Genomic DNA, 18,785 nt, shown 5'->3' with positions numbered 1-18,785 from the left:
ACAGAGCTGTCTACTCATCACCTAAATTCTGCCCACCCAACTTGCTGGTGTGATGTGTTTTCAGCCCAAGTTGCAGATGTCAGTACCCTCCCCACTAAGTTCTTCAGCTCAAGTATCGTTACCTAGAGTTCAACGTTTGCCTGCAGTCAGGCTTTCCACTCAGAGGAGGCCGGGGTGCACCTTTCTCTGGTCTGAGTCCATCTAACACCAGCTGCCTCCTCCACGCTACCCAAGTTTAACCCAACAAAACCAGAATCATGGGCTGGTAGGGAAGGGGGTGCCGCGTCTGTCCTGGCCCTCAAGGTCTGTCTCCAGGCCTGGCTGGTGTGGCTCAGTGGAATGAGCATGGGCCTGCAAACCAAAGCACTGCTGGTTCAGTTTTCAGTCAGGGCATGTGCCTGGGTTGTGGGCCAGGTCTCCAGTAGGAGGCGCATGAGAGGCAACCACACATTGATGTTTTTCTCCCTCTCTTTCTCCTTTCATTCCTCTCTTTCTAAAAATAAGTAAAAACATCTTTTTCTCCCTCTCTTTCTCCTTTCATTCCTCTCTTTCTAAAAATAAGTAAAAACATCTTTTTTTTTTTAAATAAAATGTTTATCTCCAAACAAAGTTGATAATTACGTTGTTCAGACAACTGGGGACTGGACGGCTCTGGGGATTACAGTGGAAGTGACTACTCAGAACAGACAGGCCCAGACTGATGGGTACCTTCTGCCTCTGTCCTGATTCTCTCAGCCCTCACGGTGCCACACAGAGACTGACAGAAGCAGGAAAACATTAAGCACAGTGGGAATATCACTTTCGATAATATAGTCAACATTGCCTGACAGATGTGGCTCTGATCTTTAGCCAGAGAACTGTCTGGAACCATTAAAGTGATCCTGGGGACTGTCCAGCCTGTGGGCTGCAATGGGAAACATTTTGATCAACATACAACGAAAAGCGCTGATCTTAAGTGACCTTTTGCTGAGCTTTGACAAATGCATACATCTGTGTAAGCCAAACTCCTATTAAGATAATAGAAATTCATCATCACCCCAAAAAGTTTCCTTATGCCTCTTTCCAGTCCATTTCCTCTGGACTCTCCACCGTGGAGGTAGGTTCTGATTTTTTTCTTAACCACCAAAAATTGGTTCTGTCTGTTCTTGGTCTTCATGTAAATGGAACATACAGGATATACTCTATTGTGTCTGGCTTCTTTCACTCAGCCTGATGTTGTTGGTATTTGTCCACATGGTCGCAGCTATTGGTAGGTCCCCTCTTTACACGGATGCACAGTGTTCCATTGTGTGAGCACCTTACAGGGTGTGCATTCATCTTCTTCCTGTTGATGGATGCCTGAGCTATTTCCAGTTTGGGATTATTATGAATACAGTTTCTATCAAACATTTCAAGACAAATCTTTTTGTGAATGAGTGTTTTCATTTTTCTGAATTGGAATTGCTTGGGTTACAGGGGAGGGGTTTGATTACTTTACGAGAAACTCTCAGAACATTTCCCAAAGTGGTTGTACCACTTAACACTTCTGCCTGCAGTGTACAAGAGCTCTGGTCGCTCCACTCACGCACCAACACGTGGTGTGCTTAGTCTTTTTCTGTAGCCCTTCTGCTGGGAGCATCTGGGTGTCTTTTTATAAAGTATGTCCTTGTCTCTGATGGCTCAGGAGAAAGTCCAGCTCTGAGCCTTAGCTCTAGGCACCCCCACCCCCCCAGGTCCAGCCCTTCTCTGCCCAGCCTTGCCTTTTCCATCTCCCGTTTAGTTTTCTAACTCTGTTGACCTGAGGGTTTTTTTTTTTTTTTTTTTTTTTGTGCAACAGGTCAGTTCAGTTCATTTTTCTCTGTTTGTATGTGGGCTGGTTTTTCAGCCTGGAATGTGATCCTGCCCTCACTCATCTGATGGTATCACAATCGTCTTTCGAGGCTCATCTAAGATGTTGCCTTCTCCAGGAAGCCTTCCTGAAGCTCTCACTCAGAGGAAGTCACTCCCCCTTAGTGCCATGAGGGTACTTCTAGCTACTTCTCCTGCAGCTCTGATGACTCTGTTCTGCAACTGTCCCACCCTCTGCCAGGGGTATCCAATCTGTGGCCCATGGGCCACATGCAGCCCAACACAAAATCATCAGTTTACTTACAATCTTTTTTTTTTCTCATCAGTTTTTGTTAGTGTTTGTGTATTTAATGTGTGGCCCAAGACAGCTCTTCTTCCAGTGTGGCCCAGAAACACCAAAAGGTTGGACACCCTTGCCGGGCCGAGACTGTGAACACTGTGAGGGAGACACCTGTCTGACTCGCCCCTGTGCCCTTGGCACCCAGCACGGGCTCTACACACAGTGGGAGCTCAATCGACGGTGGCAGCAGCGGCCACAGGAGTAGCTGCTGATGTCTGTTACGTGCTCCCTCAGGCTGGGCCTGTGAGAAGCACAGCAACTCCCTCATTTAGTGTTCTCCGCAACCCTACAAGCCAGGGCTATCCCCCCCCGTGACAGGTGAGGAAACCGAGGCTCAGAGTGGCGAAGAGGCTTGTTGCAGGAAACAGCCAGGACTTGTCAAAGCTGGGGTGTGTCTGGGCATCTTCCTACCATTCAGGTATCTGCTCAGATGTCCCCTCCTTGGAGGGGCCGTCTTACATTTTCTCCCCATCCTCAGCCTTACAATCTCTCTGCACTACATGCCCCCACTTTTTGACCTTCTGAGCTGCCATCACAGCCAGCAATGATCTTTTTCACTTATTCGTTGATGTTCTCTGCATTTGCACCCCACTCCCAACAGTGAGCTCATGAGAACTGCAACTCTACGTCCACTATGTTGTTCCAGCTCGCCACCACACAGTGCCGCACACAGTAGGGGCACAGTAAGTGCTGGCTCTGGCTGAAAGTGCAGCAATGGACACCAGTAGTTGCACATTTTCTTTTAAGTTTAAGAAAATGGGCCTAGAAATGAAACATAAATATGCAATGATTTGTGCATTTTATTCCATATAAATTTTCCTTAAAGAACATAAACAAATGTTGAACTCTGGTTAATGAAATGCATCCTGAAGTGTTTAAAGATAAAGTGAACTACTCTCTGTAATTTACTTTGAAAGGCATCAAAAAAATAAGATGGATGGATGGATGGGTGGAAGACTGGCTAGACAGGCAGATACATGATAGGGCAAGCACAGCACACTGTTAATTATAGAATCTAGATGGTAGATATACGGGTGCTTATAATGATGTTATTTCAAATTTCCTGTAGGTATGAATATTTTTGTAACAAAGCCTGCGGGGGGAAGTCACACATGTGCAGGATAAAACTCTGTCAGGACACAAGGAGGGTGAATGAGCGGACCTACAGCCTCCTCACCCCTGACCCACTCTGCTCCCAGGGGGTTTAATCACCACAAACCCTTCCTTGGCTGTGCTCCCAGAAAGCGCTGCTTCTGCAGTAATCATCGAATCGCACTGCGTGCTGCACTTCGTCCCCCCATCCCTCGTGAACATGTCTTGGAGATTTTTCCACGTCAGTACATATAGTTGCAGCATTTCGTTTCACAGGCTGTGTCCTGCCACGACTCTCCCCCTTGTCTCCGGGAATGGGCGTCTCGCTCACGTGAGTTTGCTCCCCCATCAGGGCCCTGGTGGTGCCTCCCAGCTATTCCTACAGCAGCTCTGACCACTCTGTCATGAAAGACAGCATGAGAACACGCCACAGAGGGTTTTACCTTGAGGCGCAGGGGCTAGCCTCTTGCCCCTCGGAAAGTTAGTCATTGGCTGTGGACTAAGGGGGTGGGAGACTCCTGTCAGCGGAAGGCAATTCCCTAGAGAAGGGGGAGGCTGTGAGTTGGTGGCGAACACTGACAGCTTCTGGGGGTTAGTGCCCAGTTGGGGTGATCTGGCTGGGGCAATGCTGGTGTCCACAGTCCACTTCTTGCATTGCTGGAATGGACTCACTTTTCCCAGTAAGTTCACTCTATCCAGGCCCAGCTGCTCCAGAACTCCAGGTGGCCTGCTTGTGGACTGAATTGCATCCTCCCAAACTGAAATGTTGAAGTCCTAATCCCCGGGACCTCAGAATGTGCCTGTACTGGGAGATAGGGCCTTTAAATAGGTGATTATATTCAAGCAGGGATGTTACAGTGGGACTGATCCAGTCTGGCTGGGACCTTTATGAGGAGAGGTGATTAGGACAACACCCAGAGAGGCATCGGGGGCATGTATGCCTGAGGGGCGACTATGTGAATGGGTGGTAGGAGGGCAGCTGTCCACCAGCCAAGGAGAGAAGCCTCAGAGGGAACCGATCCTGGCGGTGCCTTGATCTTAGACTCCCAGGCTCCAAAACCGTGAGAAAATAGATTTCTGTTGTTTAAGCCATTCAGTCTATAGCATTTCGTGATGGCAGCCCTAGCAAACTGACAGAGTCATGCTTATGAGAAACTTACAATGCTAACTAGAGTCCCCGTTGAGCCACGAGGCCTTAACTGATAGTCATGATCTTCCTCCTCTACTCTCCATTCTGTTTGTCCTACTTCTCAGCCCTTCTGCTGGCCCAAGTGGCAGGTTGGTCACCTGAATGGGTGGAACTCGTTGTTGATCCCTGTTGCTGACGGGCCATACATTGAGTGATATTGATTGTGACAGTCTTGGTGTCCCCAGTCTTTAAACCTTGCTTCTTCTAGGTCCCTGACTAAACTATTAAGTCATTTGCCTCAGCCTATGACACTATAAATATCTCTCCACTTCTCTCTTTTCTCAAAGGGGGTGACGAAGTGTGCAGCCTGCAGCTCTGCGCGCTGGGAGGATTTCCTCTCCTCCCTGCCTTCCTGTGTCACTCCAAGCAGGGCTGTAGTGGAACAGCATCCATTTTGAGCTTATAGCAACATACTGAGCTGACCTGTCCATGAACAGAGCTCAGGGCTTTTCCCTCCTCCATCAGCTGGTCACGGCGGATGCCTCACTGGTGTGAACTGAGATAGAAGTGTCGGTGCAACACTGGGCGGCGCCATGGGCCATGTGGGCGGTCCCAGCCACCTATTCGTGCAGCTCACTTATGCCTGCTGGGCCTTCTTGAGCCCAAATTAGATGTGCCACTTCTACCTGAGGATGGATTGTTGTCAGTCCTGCCTGACCTCTGACTCGGAGAATAACAGTGCCTAATGCATGATGGGAAGTTCTGGCCGCATAGTCACTTGAGTGAGGCCTATGGCTGTGTGCCTCTTCTCTACCAGAGCCCAGGAACATGTCCAGAGCTGTTTTTCTAATAGTGTGCTGTTCTCTGCTGAAGATGGCATGGCCTCCCTCCAGAACTTTAGCGCTCTTCTCTGTGACTCACTCATTGGGGTTGGTCAGAAAATCCACAATGGCATCTTCATCTTGCACAGGTACTTCTAGTACCATGAAGTCTGCCCCGTCACATGGCTCAAGTGGCAGTGCTGCTTGGACTTCAGCCTGGAGCTGCTGCACAGCCATGTATTACTCTGCCCTCCCGCCCCCCCACCCCTTAAATCTAGCCCAGAAGAGATGTTCAGTAAATATTCCCCTCTGGGTAGGGAGGGGATGGAGTACAGGGTGAGAGTGATAAATGCAAATGCTTGCAGAGTGAGGTTACCAGAAAAAACACAGGAAGCTCATTTAAATTTGAATTTTAGATAAAAAGATGAACAATTTTTTTTAGTTTTAGTACATGCCATGCAATATTTGGGAATACTTACATTAAAAATCATTCATTATTTATCTGAAATTCAGACTTAACTGGGTGTCTTGAATTTTTATTGGTAAATCTGGCAACCCCATTTTAGGGGCCAAGCATTTAATAACGTAAGATGACTTGATGTGATGAGGGTGGGGAAAATGGTGAGAGCACTTATAATCAGCACCCAGTTGGAGAATAATCAGCATTTAAAGAAATTTAAAGTAAAAATGGAATGCTCATGAATTTGTAACCCCTGGCAAAAAGCTTGAGCTCTAGTTTGATTTCCAGAATTTGAAGTCAATCCTGGATCCACTGCTCACAAGTTGTATGACCTTGAGCCTTAGCATCCTCATGTTCATGAGTATTAAATACAATCCTGCATTTAAAGGACTGAGCAAGGTACTGGTCCCATCATTAATGCTAAATAAATGCTAATCTTCAAGCTGACTGCTGGGTTGCTATGCAATAGTTCCCTCTAGTGGTCATAGGGCATATATGCAAGCCCTGGTGCAAGGCTAGGATCCTGGAGGTCTTGGCTCAGGGTATCTGGTAGCCAGGCTAGTCAGGCACTGGAGGACCAGTCTGTAAACTCCCTACATTCCACTCATTCACATACTACCTTTACAGTTTATACCACATACCAGCCACATAAACTATTTACTAATTCTCCTTTATTCTCTTTTAAACTGTGTCACTATCTTTGAAGAAATCTATTATAATAGGAAATGTTACAATTTTCAGTTAAAAGCCCAGCATCAACTTTCAGAAATAGAAATTAACCACAAGTAGATACAGGTGAAACAGAAAAGTGTTCACTTTTCCAGGATACTGTGGTGAAAAGAATAACGGGAGGATCTCTCTCTATTTTCCCCCCAATGATGAAATGAGGCTCAAATAATTTGCTTCAGAAACTGTTCCAGGAAATAGTTGGCATGAGTGATGATAACAGCTATGTCTCTTGAAACCTCACTACATGCTAAGCACTGTGATAGGCCCATGTTTTACATGCATTAGCTGATTTAATCTCCACAAACTCCCTCTGGGATGGGGGTTTTTGCAGACAAGGAGACTGGGGCTCAGAGTGTCTGGCCAGGGGAATGTGAAGGAAGTGATGTATGCATGCTACTTTTCAGCCTGGCCCTTAATAATGTCCTGCCCATTTGCCAGTCCTCACTGCACTGTCTTGGTGACCATGGAGGTCATGCATTTCAGATGGTGTAGCTCCAAAATGGAGCATGGAGTAAATGTGTGAGTCATGAATCCAACTTTATAGCGTTAGGCCACTGGGGCTTCAGGGCTCTTTTGTTACTGCAGCACAGACTTGTTCTGTCCTAATACTGTGGCAATTTATATTACATTTTGAAAAAGGTAAGCAAATTCTGAGACATTACTATTCCGGATAATTATTAGAAGAAGGTAACAGGTGGTAGAGAAACAGTTGAGGTGTGATGATGCATTCAGGTCAAGACTTGGGAACGAAGAAGGAGTCTGAGACACAGTATACTCAGAACCTTGTGAGTAAAAAGGGTTGGGGGGTGCACAAGAGAGGTCAAACAAGTCAAGTGGTTGAAGTTTGAAATTAATGATTGAGCAGAGATGTGAAGCATGTTGTAAGGCAAGAACTCAAGCACTTTTCCTCCTTTCCACTGGCTGACATTTGAGATAGGTGTAGCTCTGAATGGCTAGTCATTGTGAATGACTTGCCTTCCTCCTTTCCTTTGGAGAGCACCCCTGCTAGGTAGGACCCTGGGCTTGATGGGGCCAGTGCCTGCCCTCTCATGGTCAAGACTGTGAGAACTGCATGAAAAATTTCGATATTCACCCTGTGTGTTCATTGGAGTCTGTAGTGGCCTCTGCAGAATGTGAGAGCAAATGCAGCTGGATGAGGCAAGATCACAGAGCCCAGGATGACTGATATATTTATTGATCAAATACCTCCCAGATGGTTGTAAGTCTTTGGTTAATTTCAAGAGTTCTGAAACAGTTGGTTCTTACAATTTATTTATTTATTTTTGCCATTTTTCTCATTGCTTTTATGCAGGAGAGAATTTCCAGAGGTCTTTAATCTACCATTTTCACTGACATATTTTTAGAGAGTTAAAAAATGTTAAAGTGTCACTATATAAAAGTCATAAATGTGTTCTGATTAACCTGCCATCTCTCTGACTGTTTTGTATTCAGGGATCTTAGACTAGTTACTTAGGAACTGAAGTTGTTACGGGAGGGGGAAGAGCCATCCGTGAGCTACAGGAAGAAGTCCTGGGGAGCAGTGGGAAAATGGCCTGGAGATGGGTAGTGGGTGTGTGTCCAGGTCGGAATGCATTTTGGAGCCATGATCAGGGGGCAGCAGGAGCAATTCTGATGGTCCCAGGTGTATATCCCTGTCTTTATCCACCTTGACTCTTGGAGCCTCAGCCAAGGAGGACTCTCAGTCTTGACCCAATGCTTGCTCGCAAAGGACATGAAGGTAGGTAATGCCTGGATCCTCCCTCATCCCAGTCAGGTGCTGATGGCTGGTCTCTGTTCAGGAAGGTCCTCTGTCCTTCAGGTCACTCACTAACTGGACAGACATTTACAACGGTCATGCAACTGTTTATGGAATTTAACTACTGATCCTGAGCTCAGAGATCTCCTACTTCTGTGAGTGTGGAAGAGGCTTCCTCTCTTATGTCCTCACCAGGAGACACATGATGGTTTCCTACAACTAACCTTCTTGCAGTTCTGAACTCTGTGACTGTCCTCCCATGATGCCCTGTTGGTTGGTGGCAATAGTGTGTGCAGACAGTGGTGGGTCTGGACATGATGACAGATGTTTGGCAGGGGTTGAGAAATGTCACCCTGAACCTGCTCACTTTCACAAGGTCAGTGGGGTCTCCTAAAGAACAAGGGACAAGATTTCTGTGAAGTCTGAGGAGTTTCAGTCCTCGGTTTGTCCTTTTGCCATTCTGTGGCCGTGTGCAAGTTGTTCACAGATACCCCAAGGCTCAGTGCTCTCGTGTTTGGAGTGACAGGGTTAGGCTTGTCCTAGAAGGACCTCAAATAATGATAACATATTTATTTTTTATTTGAAGAGACAATCTTCACCATTTTGGTTAGCCCTGTTTTTCCTTCTTACATTCAGTTTTTTCATAAATCTTATCTGTGTTAACAGTCTTGATATCCTTGGTCCCTTTTTCTTAGTTCCTTTAAATCTGTCTTCTTCCTCCCAAACTTGGACTCTCACCCAAGGCATCAATAATCTTTTCAGATGCAACTCCAGTGACTCTTCTCTGTCCCTACTTTTCCCAAGCCTTTCAGCAATGAACACTTTGGCCCAGTTGATCCTTCCTCCTACACTTCTGTTTTGTTATCGTTATCATCCTCTTGCTGTGAGAGCAGACAAGAGGCCAGTGTGACTGGTTGCAAGGAAGTGAAGAGGAGTGCTAGACGACTTGTGTATCCCCAGCTTCCAGGGCTCTCTCTTGGGGTCTCCCAGGCACTTCTGTGCAGTGTGGCCCCAGCTAAAGGCATCATCTTCCTGCTAGAACCAACTTATCCTCCCACATTTCCAGTTACCTGTGGGCTCCCCAACCTGAGACATGGACAGGAGCTTCACCAGCTCCCTCACCACACCTGTCCAGGTCCACCCCCTGAACATCCTCAAACTGCCATTTTTACTTTTTGTGTGGTAACCTTGTGTGTCACCATCATCTCTGCCTGGGGTGCCACATCTACCCCTAACATGCTGGCCACCTGTTCTAAGGGCCCAGAGCAGTCACTCTGAAATCCACATTCATCTGAACATCTCCTGGTCCTGCTAAAGACCATTATGATCTCAGATGTAAGGTCCACACTCTATTCTGTGGCTCCAACCACCCAGACTAGGATGCTTTCCAACCAATGAGCACTCAAGTGATGCTGAAGAATGATAAAGCCCTGTGTGCAGACAAGAGCAATTTTATTTGGCGAGGAACTATGGAATGTAACACATGCCTGGTGGGAAAGGAGGGGAAGCAGTTTCCTTGGAGAGAAGACTGCTGTTGGCCCCGAACAGCGGTTGTGTCATTGTGCAGGACATGGGCAGCATTCTGTGAATCGTCTGAGGCTGGGCAGGGAATGGATTGAGCAGCAGGAAGTGGTTCTGTTGTAAGGAGACCTCAATCAGGATGGGGACTGGAGGCCACTGACTCTTGTTTGTACTGGCCCATCATCAAACCCTCCAGAGAGAGGGTAGGAGGCTGAGACCCTAGGGCTAGGGGTCTTGTTTCAGCTACCAAGGGAACCCAGGCCTGAGGTCAGGGGGCTCCCTGTGCATGTGTTTGGTGTGTATCTGTGTATCCATGGACACTTGTGTGCAGTGAATTTGCATGTGTGTGCACAAGTATAAGTGTGCTGGTGTGAGAGTGTGTGTCTCTGTACATCTGAGTGACCATGTGTTTGGGTGTGTATGTGCGTGCATCCACAACCATGTGTGTTTCTGTTTGTGACTGTGTTGCAGTGCTGCCTGCGTTCTCAACTACCGTCAGAATTTCTGTGGACTTTTCTGAGCACATCTGTCCTTGTCACTATGGCACTCGGCTCTCTCTTTGAATGTTACTGTCACAAGCCCTCTGCTGCCCTCGACCATGGGAAGAACAGTAGCCCCCAAAGTCCTGCGGAGCTGGGAACAGCACTCACTAGCTCAGGAGAGGCCAGGTCCCTTCCTGGAAGGCTTAGACGTCGATGATAATATCCTTCTGAGGGATCAGTGTGTCTGGAAAATGAAAAAACCACCACTGCAGACCTGAGTCATGGTCTCAGTGTGCAGGTGTCTGGGATATCCTGCATTCCTCCCGAGGCCTGGGACCAGGGAATGGCAACTCTGGAGGTCTGACCAAGCTTAGGCAGGGCTTTGCAGGGGCAATGCCTCCTTCCACCAACCAGCCCAGCTCTCCTCAGTGTCAGGGATGATGGGGGAAACAGGGTCTATATCTCAACACTATCTGGATTAATCAAGTCAAAAAGAAACCCAAAAGGGAGAGATTTGAGGCTGGAGGGGTCTATCTGACCCATAGTGTGCAGGGACAGAACTCCTTGGGGGCAAGCATTGCTCCAGCAGAGGGGGAGAAAGGGCTTGGAAGCAGGTACTTACCGACAATGTTTTGCACTAAGGACACATCCAACTGGCTGAGAAGTCCATTGACCAGAGAGCACACCTGAACCAGGGGCAGAGAGTGAAGTTAGACAAAGTGGCACTTGGAGGGAGACCCTGGGGGCAACATCTATTTAGAATGGATTCTCCAGGGGAGTTTTCTACCATTTCTTTGTGTCTGAGAATATTTGTTCATAAGCATTCCCACAGATGAATGCTCACACTTCCATTGGGCAGAAGGAGAAACTGAAGGCATGTATGTGAAACATCCAATCACACAGTGAGCCAGTGTTCACTCTGTGACATGACATCTGTTTCTAATAGGGTGGACTGCTCTGGGAGGGGTGCATCTCTGGTCAGATGAGGCACCCAAGCAAAGGCTGGAAGCGTGCTTCTCTGCAGCCAAAGTTGGGGTGGCCTGGGGGCTTCTCTGGGTAGGGCCTATCCATTTCATCTGTGGTATGGGACACACTCAGGGCTTGGCCCAGAGCAATAACCAATCAGTATGTTGAAGGATGGTAAGAAGAAACATGGAAAGATGGATCAATAGACAGACAGACATGGATAGAATTTACTTATCAAACTGAAAGCTCAGAATAGCTCATCCCAGGGGCCTCTTTCAGCCTGAGAAGCTCTAAGATGCAAGGGCTAGGAGGCCTCACTTCAACGCACTTACCGGAACCAGCAGCAGCTTAGGAAGGGTTTTAGTCAAGGTATTGGTGAGGTCATTAATCAAGGGTTGAATGAGGATGATTTGAGCTCTGAAAGAGAAAAGCCATGGGCAGTGCAGAGGCCTGGTGTCAGTATGAAGAAGGCTTCAGAGGGGCCAGAGGGGCCACTAGGCCTATCACAGTCTCAGCATTAAGCAACTGAAACTGGGCCTTGTTCACACTCTTATGAAAGCAAACACCAAAGTGCCTATCCAAAGGTAGTAATATCTTACACAGCAATGCACACAGTGGGACATGTAGAATAAACACATAGTTCCAGTACACAGTAGGTATTCAATGAAATTTTGCAGAATCCATAAATGGATGAGCAGTGCTCAGTGTATAGTAGTCATGAGGATTCAATGAGATGATACATATGAGCACAATATATGTGTTTAGTAGATGCTACTCATGGTGAGGACGAATCCTGCATATTGTGCATGACCAATCTTGTGACAGGTAACTGAAATAAGTAAGCCAGAGAGGCTCCATAGCTCTTTTACCCCTTACCAAGACAAAGCACATTCACATTTATTATGTAAGTGGGGTTATTGATCAATAGCCCCAATGCAGCTGCATATTACAGTTTGGGGAAGTACTGTCCAAGTTCATGCAGGAAGCCCTCTACCTCTCCCCACGTCCTCTAGTAGATGGGGCTCGAATTCAGACTTCGTGTTCACTGATCCAGCATAAAATTTGTCAGCCCATCTTAAGAAGGGATAAGTCATTATTTATCCATCCATCCATCCATCCATCCATCCACCCATCCATCCATCCATCTTCCCTCTTGCCCATCAATCTTCCCATCTGTCCTCCCACCCTTCCATCCTCCCACTCATCCATTCTGCCATTCTTCTATCTTTCCAACTATCTATCCATCATCCCATTCTGTTATCTCTGGGAAGGTGAAGTCAACCTTCTGGTCTTACCCATCAGGCAGGGTGATTTCCAGATTGACAGGGGATCGAGAGCAGTCACCAAGGACCAAGTGGAGTCCATCTTCTTCTTTCTTAGGAATGAGTTCTATAGTGGCATTTAGCTTCACAGACAGTGTTAACAGACGTAGTTTGCTCGTTAACCTGCAGAGGAGATAGTGGCCCCACCACGTTCCAAGAAGAGGAGGCTTTTTTCCTTGCCAGGAATGCCAGCCTCACCTCACTCCATCTTGCCTGTAGATGTACACATCTCATTTCCCAGTAGGGGAAACCAAGACTTGAAGAGGTCGAGTGAGTTTCCCAAGTGACTCCAGGTCACTGAACATAGCAGCAAATAAACTGAACTTGGAGGCTCATGTCTGTTAGGCTCAAATGCCCCCTTTTCGGCTGCCCATGGCCATCAGGGTCTCCTTTGGTGAGCCACCCTCCCACCTTCCCTTGGGGCCACTCACAATTGCAATTTGATTTTGAAGCTCAGAGGGATGTTGAGGTAGAGGCGGTGGCCATCCTCGCTCGGCACAAGGCCAATTTCCAGAAGTTTGGGTTCAGTGATCTCTATACTGCCCAGGAGATGAAGGAAAAAACATTAGCTTTTCTAGCCCCAAACCTATAAACCACATTTAACCCAATCTTACCTATTCTAGAGGTAGAGCTACCCATGCGGTGGGATGGGGGAGACAGGAGGGGAGTCTTGCAGCAAAAACCACTTGGGTTCTGAGTTGCATCAGTTTTCCCCAACCTCTGCACTGGGCCATGTCCTGACATACCCATGACCCTCTCTTCAACTTGGGTCTGCAAGGTGTTCCAGGATAGAGACTGAATTGTATTTACATTCTGTCTGGATTGTGTTTGCATTTTCTATGCCAGTTCAGAGCCTTACAAAGAAAGAGGCTACTACATATTGGTTGACTTTATGGATTGATGAGCAGGTGAGTAGATGAATATGTGAGTGGGTGCATGGAAGAGTACGTGTTTAGATGGAAGGAAGGATGGACAAATGAATGGTTGGATGGGTAAGTGGGTGAGTGGATGATGTATGGGCAAGTGGAGTAAGTCTGTAACAAACATATATGGGTAGAAATTACTCATGACTTTCAATGGCAGGTTAATCACCAATGTTTGTCATGGAGATGGGGAGAAACGGGAAGTCAGGGAAAATGGAAGTAAGCCTCTTCTCTGAGCCAGCCATTGCGGGAGGTGATTATACCTTTTCTAGTTCTCCTAACAGTTTTTCTCTGCGGGTGCCATAATCTTTATTTTATAGATAGAGAAACTGAGTGACACTGAGAAAGCCAAAGAGGACTTGAGTGCCTCGTCTCAGATCACCCAGCAAGTACATGGTACATTTGAAAACCAAACTCAAGACTATGTCTGTTTTCAAGTCAGGGGCAAGCGCCTCAGTGGGTAGGAATCTTGGTGTTGATCCAGCCCTACCAAGGACCCAGGCTTTGCCAGCTCCCTGTGTTAAGCTTTCCATCATTTCTTTTCGCTTAGTGAGGTCACGGAGGTCTCATGGGAAACACCATATTAGATCATTCCGTGGACATCACTTTGACAATGTAATCGAGGAGAGTGTTCTACACTTTCTTGGTTACCTCAAAGTTCTGTGTTCTAAGGGATTCTGCAGGTGAAAATAAAATCACCACTGTGTAGTGGAAAAACCTTGACTTTGGAATTATGTAAACTAGAATTAGATCCCTCCCTCTGCATCACTCTAGTTGTGTGAGCACAGGCACATTTCTGTGCTTCAGTTTCTCCATCTGCAAAGTGGGCGTTATTAAGTTGACCTCAGGGTTGTTGTGAGGCTTACAGATGATACTGAGGACTCAGGATATGCTCTAGGACTGAGGACAATTGCTGGCTCAAGAGGACTGGTGTTCCCTGCCAGACTGCGAGCAAGGCCTCAGACTGAGTGCTGGGCTCATGTTCAGAGTACCCTTCTTCCTCCTTTAGGCTCCTGCCTAGGGCAAACCTATCTCCAGTGGGTGGCCTCTGGTAGGGACCTAGGCCCTGCTTTAGTGCTACTCACCCAGTGAGGCCTTTCAGAGGATTGATCACTTGCTGAAGCAGCTTGCCAATCAGGCCACCAGAAGAAGTTGCATTAGTTTTCAGGATGTCCACGAGTGGAAGGTTTTTGACACTATCCAACAGACCCCCAGAGAGCAGGCCACTGCTGACAGCTGGAGATGGGTATTGGGGTTCTCAGGGGTCAGAGCTGACAATTTCAGATCCTCAGCCCCCTTCCTCCACTCATCCCTGCCCCCTCCCCCCATTGGTGGTGGGGAACACACACCACACACACACCCCTGAAGGAGGTTGTCAGAGATTCTCACTTACCACTTGTCAACTCTCCAGCAACATCTGTGGGACTCAGAGCCAGGTCCACGGGCAAAGGCAGGGCCAGCAGCCCACAGAAGACAATGAGGCCCCCAATTTGAAACATCTTCTCTCCTTCGTGCCTGTGGACAGGATGACAGGCCCAATGTGACACGGAGAGCAGAAAGAAACTCATCCACCACCTGTCCCTGGCCCCTGGAACACCAGCGAGGGAATAGCAATAGCTAGCCCTACTGAGCATTCCTTCTGTGCAAGCAGGCATCAGGCCGAGCTCTCCACACTGGGTAACTGATTTCATCTTAACCATACCCTAAGGCGTGGCACTAATCGCCTGCATTGCTCAGGTGAGGAAATGGGGGTCTAGTGAGTTTAGGTAACTTCCTTCAAGATCACAAGTCCACATGAGGACAGGATTTGAAGCCAGACCCAGAGGCTTCTGTCTAAATTAAGTGACCATCAGATTTACTCTCTAACTGGGCTTTCTCACAGTGGTTTGGATCATTGCCCCCAGTGCCTGCTCTTTAGACAAAGGAAATGAAAAACTTAAACATGCTAGTGGCTGAGGAACTGAGCTGCTTTGTCACCATCCCTGTCCAGTCATTTGGTCCAGGCCCAGCCTGTGCATGTCACACTATCAGAGGTCATGTAGTTGTAGCCACCATCTCATCCAGACCAGCTTTGGGGAAATGCTGGGCCATTCAAAGTTTTCATTTCACAAGGAGAATCAGGGGACCAGAGAAGGGTAGTGATGGTCTTAAGGTCACACAGCAAATTGAACGGCAGCTCTATGGCAGAGCTGTGGTTGGATGTAGGTTTCTGAACCTGTTCCAACCCCACACGCAAATACATAACACACACACATATGCACACACACTCTTTTCTATGCCTTTCTCTTCTCCCTCAAAGCTGACCTAGATGAACTTCTGGGGAACCCCTGGCATATGGCTGCCTTTTTCACCAGTCTCCTGCAAGATATCACCAACCTCTTACAGGCTTATTTGGCAGCTGGCAGGGGTGCCCAAAGCTGGAGCTGGTACCTATATTTTGGAGATGCCTGGCTATTTGGGGCAATATTCCATCCACTGGCCTATTTGGCCAAAGCTCCATCATTGCTGTGGCCGACTGAAATTGAAAGGGCTTTTTGGTCCAGAGAGCCAGTTGCAGCCTCCCTGGGGCTTGGGCCTCCGAATCTCTTTTGGGAAACAGACCTTTTATGAATCCGCTAGAAGTTAAGGACCCTAGTCCCAGAAAAATGTATCAAAATGTATAACACTGGGAAGGTTTTAGGAAGTTTTTGGATGGTGATCTGAATTCACAAAGGCAACCTCAAGTTGAAACTCGTGCTGCAGAGACTTTGACTTAAGGTATGAAGAGCATGCCCATGAGAGAACTTCAGCAGTCACAGCTGCAGCCACAAATTCCTTTTTCTACATTTTCTACATTTCTGCATTCAAACCTTCCTGTATTGACATTACTGGTCTCGTGGGGAAGCAGAGTGCATGGCCATCCCATGCCTCAGAAAAAGGCCAACTCCATTTAGAAGAGGCAGTTTAGGCCAGTTTCTTTTAGAAGACCCTCAATGAGTGATCCCAATACAGCCAGCCAGGGCCCACCCCACAGTGAGGAGCCTGGCACCCTTGCCACCCAGGGCCTCATTGTGGGAGCATGATAGGCAGGTCTCACCTGGGCTTCTCAGAGGTCCTGGTAGCTGTCCTGCTCTCCTCTTACCTCTCCTGCTTGCTTCTGCTGAGGAGGCAGCCTCTTTTATAATGTGGGAATAAGGAAACATGTAATCAGGTGATGGGTTTCTAGAAATCCCAATCTGCAATCTGGTGGTATCTTTCAGGGCTCTCCAAAGTAAATAATTGCCTATTGCATTAGTAGGTGGGACAGTTAAGCCTTTTGATTGACAAGCTGTAAAGAGAAAAACCTGAGATGGGGATGTTACTGAAAAGTTTACAGTTTCATGAGTGGGGCTGAGGCTGGGGACCTGTGTTCCAAGGTGGCCTGAGAGATTAAGCTTGGAACCCGAGGAGAGGCAGCCAGCCAGAGCCCAGGAAGAGACCCCAGTCTCATGTCTAGGCCCTTTTCCATTCCTGGTCCAGTTCTTTTTCTCTAGGTAGAGGTCTCTTGTTCCTAAAGTGTCAAAAAGAGTCAAACTGCCTCTCATTTCCCTTTGTCTGGGGGCTATCCGTTCTCACCAGAACCCCGGGAGGGAGGGGTTGCTGCTCCTCCTTCAAGGAGGGGGAAACTGAGGTCCAGTGGATAAGTTTCCGAAGACACAGAGAGGATCTGGCAGAGGCAGAACTCTCCTCACTGGATAATGATGATAATAAAAACAGTGTCAGCAGATAGCATGAGCCCTTGCTGTGTGTCAGGACCACACTGATTTCCACAGGCAGCATCTCACAGACCCTCACCACCCTGTGGGAGGTGGGACTGAGTACTCCCATTTTACATGGGGAAACGGAGGCTTGGAGTGAGTTGATACACCCAGAGTCACACAGGGGACATGGTGCTGAGGCATCCACCCTCCTGTCCTTTCCCCGAGTCACTGGACTGTACATTCAGTGACTGCTGTGCTTTTCCATACCTGTGAGTTTCATGCTGTCGTGAAATTTCTTTTACATCCTGGGAAAGTCTTCCCAGGTTCCCAGGCCTGAGGGATGCTGTGGCATCCTGGTTTCTACCTTGACCCTTTCTTCTTCCCTTCCCCAAATGAAAGTGACAAGGTATTCGTCCACACAGCTTGGGCCTGTGGAGTCTATTTCACAGATGACAGAACTGAGGCATGGAGGGATAAAGGTCTTGGACCAGTGAGAGCAGGCTCTACCCTGCAACACCTAACACCTTATAAGCTACAGAAAGAAAGTAGAAAGTGCACATTCATTGGACACCTACTATGTGCTGGGTACTCTCCATATTTGAATCTTGTCTTCCTCAGAAGTGGTTAGTATTGTTGTCCCTCAAATGTCAGGTAAGGAGACCAAGGTTCGAAGAGGTGACTCTTCCCTGGGACATGCAGCAAATGAGTACTTCAGTCAGAACTCTCGCCTGTGTCTCGTCACTCCTGTCACCAGTGAGACATGCTGCTTTCCCTCAGGCCTCCCCTGGAGCTTCTCCCTCTTTCCTGTGAGAATCCTGCAAGGCCTCCAAGGTGCCGGGGCCTTGGCTTTGAACTCAGTTATCCATTCAAACACTCGCTAGACTCTTCCCAGAGCTTGTATGTTGTGAATCATCCTTGAAGGGGTCCCGTGTTTTGATATCTTGGCACAGCTCTTATGGGTTGGGTCAGGTTGCTACTATCTTTGAGGGGAAACTGAGGCTAATAAATCAAGGTGTCACAGGTGGGCAAAGGTAATCAGGTTTTTGGTGATCGCAGATAAAGAATTGAACCGAACACACAGAGTTTATAGCAGAAAGGGAGAGAGCAGATTTATTAAGCGATAGTACACCCTGCAGGCTATGAGAGTGAGCCAACTCCGAGCAGAGACTGACCTCAGGGGCTGGAGGGATTCTATTCTTGTAGGGTGATATTTCCTGGCTAGTTTTGGTAGGGTGTTACTGAGCATGTACAAGTAGTTTTATTACTTTAAAGCTACTGCACATGTGGTCTCCCATGATTGTCCTTGATTGGCCACCAGGGAAAAGGGCCCCACAACGTTAATTTATTCTAATGCTATTATAATGAAGCAGGAGTCATGTAGCATCTTCTGCACAGATGCATTCATGAGTCACCATGATTCAGTGCTTTTCCAGAAAGTGGGAACAACCCATCTTAGAACAGGGTCTCTGTCCTGTATCGATGTCCTTCGTCTTGGTCCTGGGGCACTTCCAGAGTTTGCTCCCTCCTATTTCCTGCCTCGAAGGGACTGACTCAAGCTTGTATAGCCAGTTACTGGGCAGGTAACAGCCCTTGTTTTGAAGACAGGAGGCTGCATCATATGCATGATGGCAGAAAGGGGATGAATTTGGGCACGGATTGCCTGGTTCAAATCCTGTGGCCCTGGGCAAGCCACTCTAA

General features: G+C 47.6%; 1 protein-coding gene across 1 annotated transcript; it reads right to left on the bottom strand.

Annotated features, from left to right (window-relative positions):
* Positions 1-9,615: 9,615 nt before the first annotated feature.
* BPIFA1 (BPI fold containing family A member 1) lies at positions 9,616-16,549 on the bottom strand. Its single transcript, XM_028524583.2, has 9 exons — positions 16,445-16,549; positions 14,762-14,883; positions 14,454-14,604; positions 12,877-12,984; positions 12,419-12,568; positions 11,456-11,540; positions 10,780-10,843; positions 10,326-10,401; positions 9,616-9,789 (listed from the first exon to the last, which is right to left on the bottom strand). The coding sequence occupies exons 2-8, from the start codon at positions 14,865-14,867 to the stop codon at positions 10,361-10,363; spliced, it is 705 nt and encodes a 234-aa protein (XP_028380384.1). The 5' UTR covers positions 14,868-14,883; positions 16,445-16,549; the 3' UTR covers positions 9,616-9,789; positions 10,326-10,360.
* Positions 16,550-18,785: the final 2,236 nt, after the last annotated feature.

Source organism: Phyllostomus discolor, chromosome 9 (genome assembly GCF_004126475.2).
Source record: "Phyllostomus discolor isolate MPI-MPIP mPhyDis1 chromosome 9, mPhyDis1.pri.v3, whole genome shotgun sequence".
Taxonomy (NCBI): Eukaryota; Metazoa; Chordata; class Mammalia; order Chiroptera; family Phyllostomidae; genus Phyllostomus; species Phyllostomus discolor.
This window is presented reverse-complemented; position numbering and strand designations above follow the sequence as displayed.

Bases quoted from the DNA above. Each gene is read 5' to 3' on its own strand.
- BPIFA1 (XM_028524583.2), bottom strand. From the start codon at position 14,867: ATGTTTCAAATTGGGGGCCTCATTGTCTTCTGTGGGCTGCTGGCCCTG. The intron at 14,605-14,761 runs GTAAGTGAGAAT...ACCCATCTCCAG, and splicing joins TGCTGGAGAGTTGACAAGTG to CTGTCAGCAGTGGCCTGCTC. The intron at 10,402-10,779 runs GTAAGTACCTGC...TTCATTTTCCAG, and splicing joins CTTAGTGCAAAACATTGTCG to ACACACTGATCCCTCAGAAG.